The sequence below is a fragment of the Pavona decussata genome, unplaced genomic scaffold, assembly GCF_977016875.1.
Source record: "Pavona decussata unplaced genomic scaffold, jaPavDecu1.1 SCAFFOLD_51, whole genome shotgun sequence".
NCBI classification, from domain to species: Eukaryota; Metazoa; Cnidaria; class Anthozoa; order Scleractinia; family Agariciidae; genus Pavona; species Pavona decussata.
Genome location: NW_028145473.1, coordinates 673,196 through 689,350, shown reverse-complemented (window position 1 = coordinate 689,350; position 16,155 = coordinate 673,196). Strand labels below are relative to the sequence as shown.

General features: G+C 38.3%; 2 protein-coding genes across 2 annotated transcripts in view; one reads left to right on the top strand and one right to left on the bottom strand.

Moving 5' to 3' along the window:
* The first annotated feature begins 1,324 nt into the window (after positions 1-1,324).
* The window catches only part of LOC146480968 (uncharacterized), a 98,331-nt gene continuing 83,500 nt past the window's right edge, over positions 1,325-16,155 (top strand). Inside the window, exons 1-6 of the mRNA XM_085108679.1 lie at positions 1,325-1,624; positions 2,850-2,988; positions 5,453-6,124; positions 7,326-7,444; positions 8,535-8,590; positions 10,397-10,542. Of these exons, the coding sequence (XP_084964805.1) occupies positions 1,325-1,624; positions 2,850-2,988; positions 5,453-6,124; positions 7,326-7,444; positions 8,535-8,590; positions 10,397-10,542 (1,432 nt within the window). The remainder of the gene's footprint in view (positions 1,625-2,849; positions 2,989-5,452; positions 6,125-7,325; positions 7,445-8,534; positions 8,591-10,396; positions 10,543-16,155) is intronic.
* On the bottom strand, positions 11,505-13,040 carry LOC146480973 (melanocyte-stimulating hormone receptor-like). The gene has a single exon (XM_085108562.1). The coding sequence runs from the start codon at positions 13,030-13,032 to the stop codon at positions 12,127-12,129; it is 906 nt and encodes a 301-aa protein (XP_084964688.1). The 5' UTR covers positions 13,033-13,040; the 3' UTR covers positions 11,505-12,126.

The following is a 16,155-nucleotide window of genomic DNA, read 5'->3' as shown; positions in this document are numbered from 1 at the left end:
TCACGTGAATTAAAAAAGCGTGACATTTTATTGCGTGACTTATGCCATCAACAGTCGATTTTATCCACGAGCGCTTTCGCTTCAAGTAAATCCTGCGAACGGATCTCGAAACGACAGCTCGAAACAAAAAAAAATCGTTTCGAAATTCAAAGAAAATCAAACTCAGCTCCATTTTAAACGATCTTCAAGTCGAAAAGAAGTGGTCCGATGGTAAGTCATTTGAGTTTATTGTCGCTCTATAAGCGATGATAATTTATCTTGTTGACTTCACACATCAAGATGGCTATATAATAATGAAAGGATACAAACACAACCAAATACCTTATTTAGACAATGCCTTATTGCAGTTAGCGAAACATGACCTTTCACTGGTGGTTTAAAGCCGAATGCCGAGGTAAACTACATGAAATTTCGATAGTTTCTCTTAGTTTGGTTGCAGTCATGTGCAGTTTGTTTACACGTTGATATTGCGATTTTCGTGATTTTGAGACCGCTAATGCTCGGCGCTGGTAAAAAGCCCGAAGCTATTTTTGAAACCTGGTTTTAGAGCGATACTTCCTCAATCTATAATTCTAAATTTGAAGGGTTTAAGTGTTTTACCGGATCGCGAAATTTTCTATTAAAAAAGTGCGCCAAATTCAGAATTTGGAGGGAGCGAATTTTTGAGATTTTTTTGTGGCTCCTCATGACCAGGAAAATTCATCCACTGGAGTATTTTTGGACTCCGATACTTAATAAACACTTCAAAAGCAAATTTTCAAGAAGAAAACTGGGTTTTCTTTGATGCGAATTGAACAGAACGAAGTTTACGAGAAGTTGTGAACCATGTTTATTTCGGGTGTTTTTCAAACCACGAGGGGCCGTCACTGTTTTTTCTATTTTTTCCAGTTTAAAAAATATATTTCAGGAAAAAAATCCCACCACGTTTTCTAAACTAGTATGGAGTATCTCTGGACGGAATATGCAGAGTTTTGATTTTTTCATCATGTGCCACTTTTTTATGATTTCGCTCGGTCTTAGTAGACATTCCCTCTTAAGATTCGACAATAGTCTTTCCAGTTATCGTGCATCCTTCAATTCCGGACAAAACCATTTCCTCCAATTACAACACGTAAATTGCACGGCAAGCCTCGCCTGAATTAGCGTCTTGGCGAGGCTGGCCGTGAACTGAAAAACAAACAAACGTTTTAATTCTTTTATTCATGGCCGCCGAGTGATAAAGGTCAATTACACAGGGTATATGCATGCTTGAAGACTGAATTATCCGTTTTACTTTTTGTATTGCTTTTTATTGCTTACATGAACAGATTGCGAGCCTCTGGGAATGGAAAATCTGAAAATAGATGATTCGCAGATCACAGCCTCATCTTTTCATAGCGCTGTCCACGAAGCTCGCAATTCCCGACTGAACTTTCAAAGAGATTTTGGAAGGGCTGGATCCTGGGCAGCGCGGTACAATGACGTGAACCAATGGCTGCAAGTTGATTTTATGAAGAAAGTAAAGTTGGGCAAAGTAGGAACGCAAGGCAGAATGGACTATAATCAATGGGTCACTAGTTATTCGTTGTCTTACAGTATGGACCAAAATCACTTTCAAGTCTATAAACATTGTGGAGAAGTTAAGGTAAGCTTTCTTAACCATTTCGTGTTTTTATTTGTTGTAATCCGCAAAGATAGACCTTCATTGCGTGTATGATGAGGCCAGGGTGGCTGTGCCAGTCACCAGAATGATGGCATTTATTTTTTCAATAATAATAATAATAATAATAATAATAATAATAATAATAATAATAATAATAATAATAATAATAATAATAATAATAATAATAATAATAATAATAATAATAATAATAAAACAATTACATTTCATTAACAAATGATCCTATGGAAAAGGACGGCTTCCTCTGCCAATAAGACAGGAAACATCAATCAACTCTTTTAAACCCTCTGTTAAAACACATTTATTTAAGACGGCTGTTAGTTGATTATTTATTTATTTATTTGTAAATATTGTAAAATTTATCGGGTAATTTTACTTGTTTTTAATTTAGTTATTAATAATATTGTAATGCGCTTTTGGGTATTTTTATAGAAAAAAAGCGCAATATAAGTATTAAATATTATTATTATTATTATTATTATTATTATTATTATTATTATTACATTTAGGGCAGGAGTGCTAATATAGATTGGGAATAAAGTGGAAAAAGCGGGAGGGGTTGGTAACGACTGCTGTAGTCGATTTTTTTCTTAATTCAGGATGGAATAATCATATGAATTATGCTCTCAGGGAAAAGTTTTAAAACTAATGCCTTTCGCAAGGCGCAGTGCTGTAGTTTCTCCAATGCCCTTTGAGAGGCCCTTCTCCAAGTTGCATTCCTTATTACTGGTCTTGAGATAGAATTTAAATGTCCTTGTGGCACTCTAGGATAAACCCAAAAGTATATTAATGAATCAAACGTTTGGATTCACCATTAATCTGAAATGAAAATCTTAAAAACAGTTCTCTGTGCATGCGCACATTCTGGAGAGAGCACTCACCTCCCACCAATGTGACCAGGGTTCGATTCCCGGAATTGACGCATATTTGGGTTGAGTTTGGTGAATAAATGCGATTTTCTAAAGTGACCACTCAATGTTCCCTGTGGATTATGTTCGTGATATCCAAAGCAACGTTGAATGTAGAAAAGTGAAGAAAAAAGTATTTACGATAGAAAACAGTTCTCACAGAGGGATAAGGCGCGGCAACAACTTAATTACCAAACGGAAATTACCACTTGAGAATTCTAAACGATAAGAAATCTTTAAGGAAGTAAAGTAAAAACACTCAAGCTCACTTTTTGTTTCAGATTTTCAAAGGTAACTCAGATAGAAATACGATTGTGCACCACATGATTCATCCAGTCATCTTTACACGCTACATCCGGGTTCTGCCCAAGACTTGGTATCAACATATATCCATGAGAGCAGAGTTTTATGAATGTAAAGGTAAACGAACTTATATGTTTCCCTTTATGAGTTGCAGAGTATCTAAGTACGACTACAATCCCGCATATATTGGTATTGAACATCTTGTCATTGGGTGGTGTCATTAAGCCGTAGATCCTCTCTCCTACAACTGGTCACATATAATTAGTAGGAGAAGCTTAAGTACCCACAATAAGAGTAGGACAATAGTTCCGGTTGTTGTGGTTTAGCTTAATGTAATTAATACATGGATCGTGTAGGTAGGATGTGATTTTAAGATGGAATTATAGGGGACCCCAGCTATAGGCACCTTAACGCTGCCATTTAACAAGGAAAAGTTAAGTACGCAATATCGTTTCTTAAATTCCAGAAACTTGGCAATTTGGGCCTTTGGCGCGACAAACCCCAGATATATTTTGGGGTGTTGCGTAATCCGAGTTTGACGGCAAGTGGTTTTCAATCGTTTTGTTTTTTCTGTGTTTTAAAGCAGCAGCATATGTTTAGTAAGCGTTTAGCTTTGAAACGCAAGCTTGAAGCCCTCAAACGTTGCGAAGAAAGTTGTCCAGATTAGGGGTTTGTCATATTTGTGGCCAACTATGACAACATGATCAACAATTTTTTTTTTACAACTTCCACATCGCCAACTTTTTTTTGGCAAACTGTTGATAACAAACAGCTAAGAACAAGAATTTGATCTTGCTTTCCTTTTCGACAACCTTTTTGTTTTAGCAAACTTGCATTTGACATTCAGGAAGTAATTATACCCCAGAAAAAGATTACTGTTGCCAAGTGTGATGAAAACAAAAGTCGTTCAAGACATATAATTTTAAAGAAGAGAGATTTCTTCGTGAGATGCGCGGAGTTATTTCAGAAATTTTGAAAAAAAAAGTTCTGTGGCGATTACTTCAATTTTGTAACAGGAAATCTGAATTGCCTTTCACTTCACATCTTTAAACACATACACTGATCATTTATGGGAAAATCCTCTGCTCATCTAATAAAACTCTTTTAATTTAAACAACGAACACTAAAAGTGCAAATCAATCATGCAAATTCGTCTAGAGATATCTTTTCCCATTTAAAACGTAAAGAGGTTATTTTGAGAAAAAACTTCCTTGAAGTTGAGATAATGATATCCCATCTTTGTGCCTAAGGTGTGCGGAGAAAAGAGTGTTTTACAAAGTGGTCAAAAAGGAAAAAAAGGACCTAAATACTTGTTCATTACCATGGTTACGAGATATGTCCCATGTACCTCTCGTTTTCAAACGGTTCATTCGCAGCTGAACTTTGAAAATATCCAAAAAAACAAAACAAGAGCCAGTGATAAGTTTAATAATTTACCTTATCAATTCCAAGGCAAAACTAGGACCCCAAAACTAGAAGTTTGTCGTGGGGAAGCACACGTCTTCCAAGCCACTAGAGTTTTGCAACACTCTTTTGTCAACCAAGTTTTCGCAAAGGCACATTTAGATATTTTCATCTCGCAGAAATCTAATTACGTGAGCCCTCATCATCAATATTAATCAACAGAATAGAGGAACTAGAATGGGGACACCCAAGACCTGCAACTGCACGTAGTCCATTTCTCAGTTGTTCTCCAATATGAAGACTCACTTAAAAGAAATGAAATGTCATCGAGAAGTAAGGAAACAGACATGAATTAGGCCAAGTATCTAATCAGTAAAGGCTGTCTTCCTATCCGCTAGTGTTTAGATATATAATCCACAAGGTAAATGGAAAGCAGAATAGCAACCGATTATCTTTCTGTTACCTGATGTTTTGAATGCTAAATTAAGGACGTATATCAAACTAACTTTTCCGTGATTATCTCAAACTTTGACTTACTTGACCTATTTCCGTGATCCCAAGGAAGGGAAGGGGGGGGGGGGGGGGATAGGAATGGGTCGGAAATTCTTCTTCGCCCTGCCACACGGTCACGTGAAACCACTGCCGCTTCACTTCACGATTTGAAACCCAATATCTAAAACTTTAATTTAACATAATACTTAGCGGCGGAAAGAAAAACGCATTTGGTTTAAGGACGATGCCTATTAATACCGAAGTATTTTTGTGCGGTTTATTACTTTGCGGGAAAAGCAGATCTTTGCAAGGCCTATTGGAATCCAAAAAGAAAATTGGGGGTAACCACGCATTTTTCAGAGATAATTAAACATTAGTATCTCTAAAAACCGCCAAAATATAAAGCAATGTGTGGGATTTTTTCCTAAATTGAAGCCTAACTATCTCTGAAAAATGCATGGTTACCCCCAATTTTCTTTTGAGATACCAAAAACATTTGGTAAGTTCTGCTTTCTCCGTATAGTTTTAAACCGCGCAAAAATATTCCTGTATTAGTAGGCACCACCTATAGGAATCCCAAGTATCTCGCGATGCGCAGAACGTATGCGCAGTAACAATAGTAGGCACCGTCCTTAAGAGGTTATTAAAGTCCGAAGCAATTTCCACTTCCTTTCTATATCAACAGGCTATGATGTTTTAACTACTGACAACCTCCTGGCAGACTCCAAATATTTATGGACCTTTGATGACGTGAAAGACATAAAGGACTTGCAAGGGGAAGCATGGGCTAATGGTACTAGCACGTTGCAAAATACTAAAGGTGTTCGCGGACGAGCTGTGAAAGCGTCAGGTGGGTCAGGACCTATTCGCCTTAGGGAAGACACGGGATTTTATTTAGGGCGACCGACCCACAACGTGGAAGTTACCTTAAGTTTGTGGCTTCTTTATCAGAGCAGAGGCGTTGCGCAAACGTTTCTGACAGCTGGTAGACAAGAAAATGGAGACAGGGGAGTACATCTGTTTCAAAACGATGGTACCAAAGAAGAGCTGACTTTCAATATGAGGGACCATGTGAAATCATGTTCATTTAGGTTTGGGGTTACTCAGCGAGTCTGGACACAACTGGTATTCACATGGAAGAGAGATAGTGGTGTCGATGCAGTCGTAGTGTATCGAAATGGAAAAGTGATTACAGATGTGGCAAAAAATTGCTATCTTGGCAGTTTTTCCGACGACTCGGATAACGACATCAAACTAGGCTCAAGTCAAATGCCTTTTGCTTCATTTGATGACATTATAGTTTGGGGAAAAGCACTGAGTGAGTCACAAGTGGAGAGACTCTTCAGGTTTTACAAAGGTGAGTTGGTTTGATGCACCCTTGTGACTTGAAACTGGAGCACATGTTTAATTAGCCTCTGTCTGTATTAATTCCTTCAGTCAGCTCTTTCCCGAGTAAATTTATTTTCCGAACTCCTTTGCCCGCGAAAGAGTATGACATGCAATTGTAATTTGGGTAATTGAACTCGGGGAAGGGTTGATTGACTCCAAGGCTCAGGTCTGTGCCTGAGAGCTTGTGGCACAGGGTCATGGACTACCGCTGCGGCTCAGTGGGAAGACCATTGGAGCCCACCAGTGTGGCTTTGTTTTTCCTTCCCAGGGTGGGTGCCATATGCAAATTGAATTTGAAGTGGTTTTTGTCTGCAAGGGTTTCTTCCTATGTTCTTTGTTCAAGTGTGTTTCCCTTTCTGTTCGAAAACCAACTTTTGTAAATTCCATCTAGAATAAAACAAAGCTGCTATATTTATTTACTCTCAACTTTAAGGCAACTATTTTACAGTTCTAGTCGTTAAAATTGGCGAGGCTATCCACCCACTCTGTTGGTTGTTTGATTCTGTAATGAAATATATGCACACATTGACAACTGAATTAACATTATCAAGGTTAGTTGAGATAAATGATATATTAAAAGCTTTACGAAGGCAAAAAAAACTGAGCAGTCCTCAAACCCTATTGAGCACGAGAGAGGCGGGCTGAGGGGGGAGGGGTGTTAGGGTTCTCGTGTTGACTGAATATTCATAATTTTTTCAATGCAAAAGCAGACACCACCAAACTTGACGCTTAAACAAGACTTTTGACAGCCCATTTTTTTTTTCAATTTTGCATATTTTTAACTGATACCTCTTTCATTATTACACCACTTTGTATCTTCTTTATTGGTCTTGATGGTGATTACCATGTTTCTGTTTTTAGACCATCCATTTGACAGCTTTCCTTAAAAATCTGATTTTCTTGATACTATCATTTAACAACCTTTCAGGGTAACATTATTTTCCTCGGTCAACCATCAACGATAGTCCTTCCACAGAAACAACCCATTGTTCAAAAAGAAAGCACCAAGGGTTTATCCAATTGTTAATTGTAAACGCAACTTCTGTTGACATTGAGAATGTCGTAAGTTGTCTCAGGAGAGACCATAGAAAAATATAGCAGAAGGAAAAGCTCATGCATGGTTAGCAAAAACTTAAAGACCGATACTTATACCGTACTTTTTCACCCAGGTGGTGAAAATCTTTTCGCTAACGTGACTTTAGAAATAGCTGATGAATTGTTCCACTCAGAGTTGAAAAACAGAGGATCTGAAATGTTTCGTAACAAAACATCTTGGCTGCAGACTCAGGTTAGTACCGATGAAACATTAATTTCGACTTTCATTGGTTAATATGAAGATACCCCCCTTCCCGTTCTCTCCCCCGCCCCCTTTCTCCCTGAAGATGGAATGTCGTTCGCACGTTTCTACTTTGCTATTGGTAAAGCCTTAATTAGCATGTAAAGTAGTTACAAATTTTGAAATCGCGGATGAAATTCTGGTAATGAAGTTATGGTGTAAAAAAAGTGTCTCTGCTAACCATTGTGTGTTGCCAGACTTATGAAACTACTGAACAATACGTACTAGCTGTTCTTTTCTTGTCCTGTACGAAATGTTTGTAACTCTGCACAAAGTACTTCACGACTACCATGTGAATAAAATGTTAAGCGTAAATCTGTCCATAGTTTTGGGTTACAAACCCGGGGGGGGGGGGGGGGGGTACTCAACAGATGTTTGGGTAGGGAGGTGCGGCCCGGGCTTTTAAACCCTGACCCTGTTAAAGACACAATTCTCTGATTTCCCTATCCCGTTTAAGACAGAATTCCAAATTTTCAGACCCTATCTAAGACATTTAACCCAAAATCATACCCTGTTTTTAAAAGACTAGAATGAAATAAGAATACACTAGTTTGCCACTGTATTTTAATGCATTAGCAATCACAATCTACTTGAAATCATGGAAATATCCTTCGTTCTTCAAAAGATCAATAAACGGACATCTAAGCTTATCCTGCTTAAGGTATTAGGTCATGTAGCGATACCCTGTTTAAGACAGAAAGTGATGACAAAACACCCTGAAAACCATACCCTGTCGGGCTGCACGTCCCCGTAAAGGTCACATAAGGGAGTGCCCCCCTGGGGGTTACAAAGCAAAATATAATTTCTTTTGACGTTTCGTAGAGGGAAAACATACGGTCATCCACACAGTTCTTTCCATACCATATAACTAATTATTTGAAGCAGTTTAACCCCTAATCAGCTTAACATAAGAGAACTTATGTTATGAGATGAGTAAAGGCAGACGCCTCGTCACTTTTTTATTATCTCGTATCCAACGAGCGTTCGTGGAATAACATGTCACACAAGAAAGGCTGACATCGTTCCATGCTGTTTATTGTAGGTTACGAGCCTCCTCGATAAAAATTCAACTTTAAAAGTTGACAACTTTCTCTTCAGGTAAGTTTTGGCCCTTTGAGTTGTTTAATCTCTCTCCAAGCTCACGGTGACAACGTTAACAGGGAGCTAAAGCTACGACGACGGCCACTGCAAAGACAGCGCCACAAAACGATAAGTTTAATGAGCAAAAACAATCGCTCTGCACGTGCATTTTGCATTTTGGGGCTTCGCTGTCCTTTGCAAAACAACAACGTGAAATGACCAAATTCTAGGTTTTTTGGAGAACGTGGGCACATGACGGTGAATTTTTCATTTTCTTTCTTAACTTGATCGCCAATCCTACCAATTTGGTTCCTGGATAGTTCGCCGTTTCTGTAGAAGTTGAGCGAGTTGAAATAATCGCGAAGTAGCAAGTGGTGTTTTTGTTGCAGTTGCCGTCATCGCTGCTTAAACTCCCTAATTACATTGTCCAAGGAAGTGCCCCACTAAAAGTATAAACCCGGGGGGGAAAATTGCCTCGTACAATATCTTTAAAAGATGCAAGGACCACGCAGTTTAATTACCCACTCCAAAAACTGTTAACAGACCGGTACGCGTAAGGGATTGTGGGATTACTTGCGTAGACGGATGGACATCGGCATATTTTCGGTGTAGCGTAACTCTTGTTAGATAGTTTCCATCTAAAGAGTATGCTCTATACAACTAACTGGCAAGAAAAGCACTTTTTCATCGGCCCAATATCCATCCGCCTTCCCAAACGATTCCATAATCCCTCACTCTTACTCCCTCACTCTATCCATATGTTCTGGAGGGGGCAATTGAATTTTTTTGTTTGTTTATTTACATTAAGCATTGCAATTTTTCTTTTAATTTAGTCACATCTGTCACACCGAAAATATCAAAGGAAATAATGTACAGTAAATCACAGTTTTATTTAGACAATCAAGGCGACGCAAAACCCCTATAGAAACTCGCAACATCTTTCCAGTCTCTTCTAACTTGGCGTTTCAACAACCCTACGGCGTTATTATTAAACGCAAATATGCAGCGTTTCACCGTAATATTGTCAAGTATCACTATCACACCCAGTGTTAAATCCTGCATGCTTCCGTTGGATGCCTTATTACTCAATTCTTTCCTTTCAAATGTTGTGGGAAGAAATTTGTTCGTATTGTTCGACTGGGGCAATTATTTTCCCAGTTAAATGTCGTTTAAGCAGAACTGAGTTTTCGGCACTGGGGATCCGTTATGCAACCGTAGAAAATCGTTCGGTAAATAACCAATCTGGATATATGACTGCGACAGTTTCTTTTAAACAAGAAGGTTTACTATTCTATTCTCTCAGATGTCTTCCCGTTGTGGGATTTTGTTGTGCCAAGTGACACTAGATCAACTAAACGTATATTGAAGTTTCATGGTGATACCAAATTATAACCTTTGCAAAATAATCAAAATCTTCTATACAGCTTCTAAAGATCTTTATAAAAAAAAAAATGAGGCGTTGTGGTGTATTTGTATCTTTCCTAGTGTATTGCAAAACAAAGGGACAACGGACCGCAAAACCCTTCCTCATAAAAAAATGGAAAAAAAAACCCGCAATAACAATAACAATAACAATAACAATAACAATAACAATAACAATAACAATAACAATAACAATAACAAAAATAATAATAGTAATAATAATAATAATAATAATAATAATAATAATAATAATAATAATAATAAATAACAACATTTTTGTTTTAATTAATTCACTTTTACGCTAGACTCAAACTTATTAACCACCTTTTAGTCAAAACGACCTCTTCACCTCCCTAAATCTGCAACCTGCTCATAATTCGTTTTGTAATGTAAACATTTTAGGAACAAGACACACGTGGCAGTTGACTTTACAGTGCGATTTCGAGGGACTGGGTACAAGGAAATAGAACCGCTGCAGTCTCGCCTCGTGTCAGGAAGCATGTTGGGTAGCAAACTTGTCAAATTCGTTTCCATAGATGTCAACGACGGTAAGCTTTTAAAATATGGTAGTTTAAGTTTGCATATTTTATCATGCGATCACCTGTCTTCTAAGTTTAATTAAAACAAAAGCTAACACTGACATTTCTTACTCGCATATATTAATATGTAGAAACCTTCTTTGGCTACAACAATAAAAAAGAGCTTTCAGTTTTCCACAACCTAGAGGGCTTAAGTAACTGCCATGATACGCTAACGCTCTATACATGACATCTAAAGAGGCTGACGAGACTTTGTGCGCGTCATTTGCGTCAACATGATAGAATACATTGCGGCTGTATTTAGAAGAAGTTGGGATGTACTGTTTAGAGAGGCTTCAAATTACCAATGTGCAAGTAAAGAAATCTGGAAGCTCTGACACTAACTTTCATATGTTCGACTGAAAAGTGAACTTAAGGACAAGAAGCTCCTTCGTGGCGTTTCAAAGTTACTCGGCGAAGATATTCGAATACATATTTAAATTGCGATTATGTGAATTTGAAGAGTTAGGAACTGAGTAAGAAGTGCGCGACTAAAGTAGTCACGAACTGGATGAAGGGAGAGACAGTCTTTAGACCATATAGACCATGTCTAATCCAGCGACATGATAAAAATGTCTCTCAATCTATCTGTTCATCTCCTCAGTATGACTAACATTTCCATTAGGTGATCGCTTTTAATCTACTGCTAGCTGTGTTAAACTGTCAGGTCTCTGTGGTCACCATCGCTTAAGCTAAGGGTGATTGATTTGTGAGTGATATTCTTAGATCAAAAAGGGTTCCGACAAACTTCCGGCTGTTGCATATTCTCACGACCAGACGATAACCAGTGGCTGCTGAGATAGAAGGAAGTGAAAGGCAGTACCGTTTTTCGAATTCACTACAAATTTTTTTGTTTATTTGAAATTAACAGCACTCTCTGCTATAACTCTCTGTGATCTGCCCATTTTATTGAAATACATCTAAGCCATATTGATTAATTTTTATCTAACTGCTTGCATAATATATTTCGTATAATTTTTAAATTGTGCTCGGAGGCAAGCTAAGTTGCCAACAGTATAGAAATTAATTGACAGATGAGTTCAGAAAAGCGACAGTGTCTCAAGTCCCAATCATTTCCCTGTTTTATGTTACATGGAGCTCTACATTACACGTATTACATGGAGCTCTTCCATTTCTTCATTAAACGACGCAGTTGGTCCTATGACTATCGAAATCAATTATTTGCTTTACAGATGCATGTGCTGGATTGCTTTTTCATGCTCTTCAAGATTCATCCAAAGAATCTTGTAATTTCTGTAATACTGGAAGAATTGAAGATGTTGCTAGGTTCTATTTTTGGAGGTAATACGGCAGCTCCTTAGAAATGTCGTCTGGTACGCCTACGTTATCTACTCTTCCTTTACCACATGGTACGTTCGTTCGTAGCATAAAATGACGCAGAAGGAAGTGAAATGCCAGATACGAGTTTATAATTGGCTACATGCTTGTTTGGTCTTATTATGATCTGCTGGTCTGTTTTATCCTTCGCTAACACCGATCTCTCTCTCTTCTACAACTCTAAGATCTACTCTTTTAACAAATACACCTAAGTCATTAACTTTCCTGTGACTGCTTACACAGCATTTGTCGTATAATTTTTAAAACTGCTGCTCGAAGCTCGCTCAGTCGCCAACAGTACAGAAATGGATTGATAGAAGAATTCATAAAGCACACAGTGTCTGCAAAGTTCCAACCATTTGATGCTTTGCCGTTTATCGCTAAAATGAACATGGAGGTTAACACTGGAGAATAACATAGGATCATACACATGTAATATATAAAGGTATTTACAGCACTCGTCTTCATTCGCATCATGTTGATGTCACCTTCAGCATTTAGATTCTGTACAGCCTGTTGTTGAGTATGAATCTGTATCTGATGCTGCCGAACAATGCGATAAATTTGGATGTAAGATAAAGTAGAAATTAATATGCATATGGCAATACCAACAGCAATGGCCAAAAAATACACATCTTTGTTCCAAAAAATAAGACATGATAAAAGAATGCTAACAAGCCAAAGAGTCACCGATGTATATATTGCACGTTTTGTGGTCATCAGCTCCGGATATCGCATGTGATAGTAAAGAGCCATAAACCGGTCAACGCTTATTACCGCCATCATTCCCAGCGAAACGCCACCCGTTAAAGCGGTTAACGTGAACATTGCGTCGTATATGGACGGGTTAGGTTTTAGTTCGGTCGCAATGTAGACTGGCTGTGTTACAAAACCAACGAGAAGGTCTGACATGGCGAGGAAGCACAGGAATACAGCAGACGGTGAATGAAGTGAAGGAGTCCTCAATATGCCGGCCAACACCAAAGCATTGCCGATAATGGATATGAAAATCAATGGAAGATTGAGCAGACAATTTATGATGACGATAGTCTCAGTGTTTGAGTTACGTCCCAAATTTTCAGTTTGCGATTCATTTCTCTCGATATAGCTGTCGTTGATCATTTTTAAATGTTTTCTCTTAAAAGATTCTCGACGTTTTGGTCCAAGACTTGTGCAGCTGCCTCAGTTATTGCTTATTTATAAATGGAACGATGAGTGCAAAATTTATAATGAGAATAGCTTTACGATGACGTTCGTCCCGAATTTTCAGTTTCAGGTCATCAATTTATCTGTCATTTTAAGCGACAGTCTTTACTTTCTAGGCCAAAAACTTTTTGCAGCTGCCTTTTTATTAATCAATAGTGTAATCCGTTTTGCATGGAAGCAATATTTATCTAGTTGTCCGGTTATGACGATCATAAGCACCCTTTTACTGAACTTGAATTTCATTGAAGATTGGGACAGAACTTTGACAGTCATAAGAACCATTGAAAACTTATTAGAATACAGCCACTCTTTCAGCAGGATCCTTCGTTTGCATGACAAATTAAGAAATTCGGGTAAAAATCGCAAAGGTTTGTATTTATAGCTACCTGCCAATAAAACTACTTATCTTATCTTTCTTTACTTAGCTGGCGTTTTTTTTTTACTTCATCTCGAAGCATCGCCGGTCTTGATCTTTTGAATGAGCATGTTTAATGTAAAAGTGTTGGGAATACGGCAACAAGTACGGGCTACAATCGATAAATCGGTTGGTTGTAAAGCAAATTTTACCCGTAGAGAACAAAAATAATTTGAATAACAGTGAAGAACCCTTTATAATAATACTTATGGTGTTAAATGTTGTGGAGTTCACAAACAGAGTGGTTCTGAATATGGTGAGAATATGGTATCGGTGAGTTAAATTCTTCCGTGACTCATTGTCGTCTCATTGTCCGTGACTCGTTATCATATTCCATGAATGACTTTTTGGCTTTGTTTTATCTTAAAGCTCAGTTTAAATTCGTTCATTCTAGACAAAAACCGCTTTCAACAATTACACGAACGCAAATTATCCGAACTTAAACTCCAGTTTTAATACGCGAAAGAAGCTGAGATCGGAATAACGGAATCAAACAAATTTGTGCGTCTATTTATTTTGATTTCTCTTAGAATGTCTTTTCTACAAAGTTTTGGCGCATGTTTTTGTGACTTGCACTGCCTCTGGAAGGACTTCTGAGTTTATTTCCGCTTGAGAACTGGTCTTCATTTATTCCAATTTAATCTAAGCCGCCATATTATTTATCACAAATGAAATTAACACAATGATGTCAATCGCAGCGGAGCTCCGGCGCTCGCGCGGAGCCCCATAGCTAAGCAAAATTGGTAACCCGTGAATGCGAGAAACTTTGGTTTTGGTTATGACGTCATTGTGCGACCGTCAGTACGTACGTCCGCCCCTCCATCTAAGCCATTTGTGAAATGTCACAATCCAGTTAACCGTGCTTCGGCGGGAAGTTGCGTGGCCAGCTGCTTCTAAAAAACAACAAACGGAAGATTTTGAAGAAAGCTACAAATTCATGTACTGACGAATGCCAGAGTAAAGGCAGAGTATTTTGCCCTTTCAGTCGGTTCAGTGCACCCTGTGGAAGCAGAGATAGTAAGTTACTTATCTCATGATGCGGACTGAGTTTCACTCGCTCCCTCGCCGTCTCTATAAGGGGTAAACTTTATATTAATTTAATCATAATTTAAACAAAATCATAAATTATTCATGAATTACTTACAGTGCATAAATTCACCATCAGCCGCCATTACGGGAAAAAAAAAACAAGGACTTTAAATAGACTCAACAAATAGGTTATTCTTAAAAGAAAACAGTAGCAGGTGTGTTGTCTGCTAACTCCTTCCATTGACCGAAACTACAATGAAACTAAGGGACAACTCCTTATTTTGGTGACTAAAAGGGGCGGGTCGATAGCCGCTCAAGGCCTAGATTGTCGTCCAAGTCAACATAGATTTCGCGCAAAATGGAAGGAGAAGAAGTGATAGACAAACATCTGGCGGTATTCCCTGTTCATTCGCGTATTCTTTATTGGTTGTCTTTATTTGTTGGTTGGTTGGTTGGTTGGTTGGTTGTCAACAACTTACAAATACAATATTATTAATCTCATCTTCAGGATCGAGTTGTGGGGAATGTTGTCTGGTAAATACTGGAATAGAGAACACTACATTACGGTTCCTGTTGTTTTCACTATGAGAAATGCAAAAAAAGGAAACACACATTCAATTTACTTGAAAGATTCAAGGCAAAAACGTGAGTGAAAGGCTAACGGTAAAATAGGAAACTTAAACTTCAGCTTCGCAATAAATTTCATTCGGGGCCCAGTGTGAGCGCTAAGATCGATTCACGAGAACAAATGTAAACACTGAAAGTTTGCTAATGTATAGCGATAATCATCGCAAACGCTTGATGTATTTCTATATTTACGTTCACTTGGATACAGCCAAAATAGCGACTTTAGCAAGATTGAAAGCATCTTACGATGTTATAAAACGCGGACAGAAGCCGCAATAAATTTTATTTGGGGTCCAGTATGAGCGATAAGATCGATTCACCAGAACAAATCTAAACACTGAAAGTTTGGTAATGCCTGGAGACAATCATCTCAAACACTTGATGTATTTCTATATTTACGTCCACTTGGATAAAGCGAAAATGGCATTTTTAACAAGATTGAAAGCTTCTTCCGATCTTATAAAACGCGACAGGAGCCGTCGTTTGAACGCAGAAAGCAATACAGTGTATTACAATGCTGAAAACAGCAAGATTTAGGTCACGTGCTAGACAACCAAAATTGTTCACATGTATCAAGAGTCCGATTCATTAAGCCCCAGTCAAACGGTAATGATTGTTGATCATTGTTGGAACGCGCCCTCTCCTTTGACCACCAACTATCACGCGCAATCATAGACAATCATGCAGTTTGAGCGTGTTCAAATTCTTCATGATTGTTACTGATAGTTTTTCTGTCAGCTGTTTTCCCCCTAAAATCGACAAGCTCATGCCTTCCCGCGCTCAGCCAGCGTCGCCGGCAGCCGGTGAAATGCGCGCGAAATGTTGAAGCGTCCATTTTGAAAAATGGCTGCTGTGTCGGAGCAAACTGTTGTGACTCAAGAGACTATTAAGGCTAGAAAAATACCAAGATGGAGTAACAAACAACTTCAACACCGTATTGAAGAAGACGAGGTTCGCCCTTGCCTGTG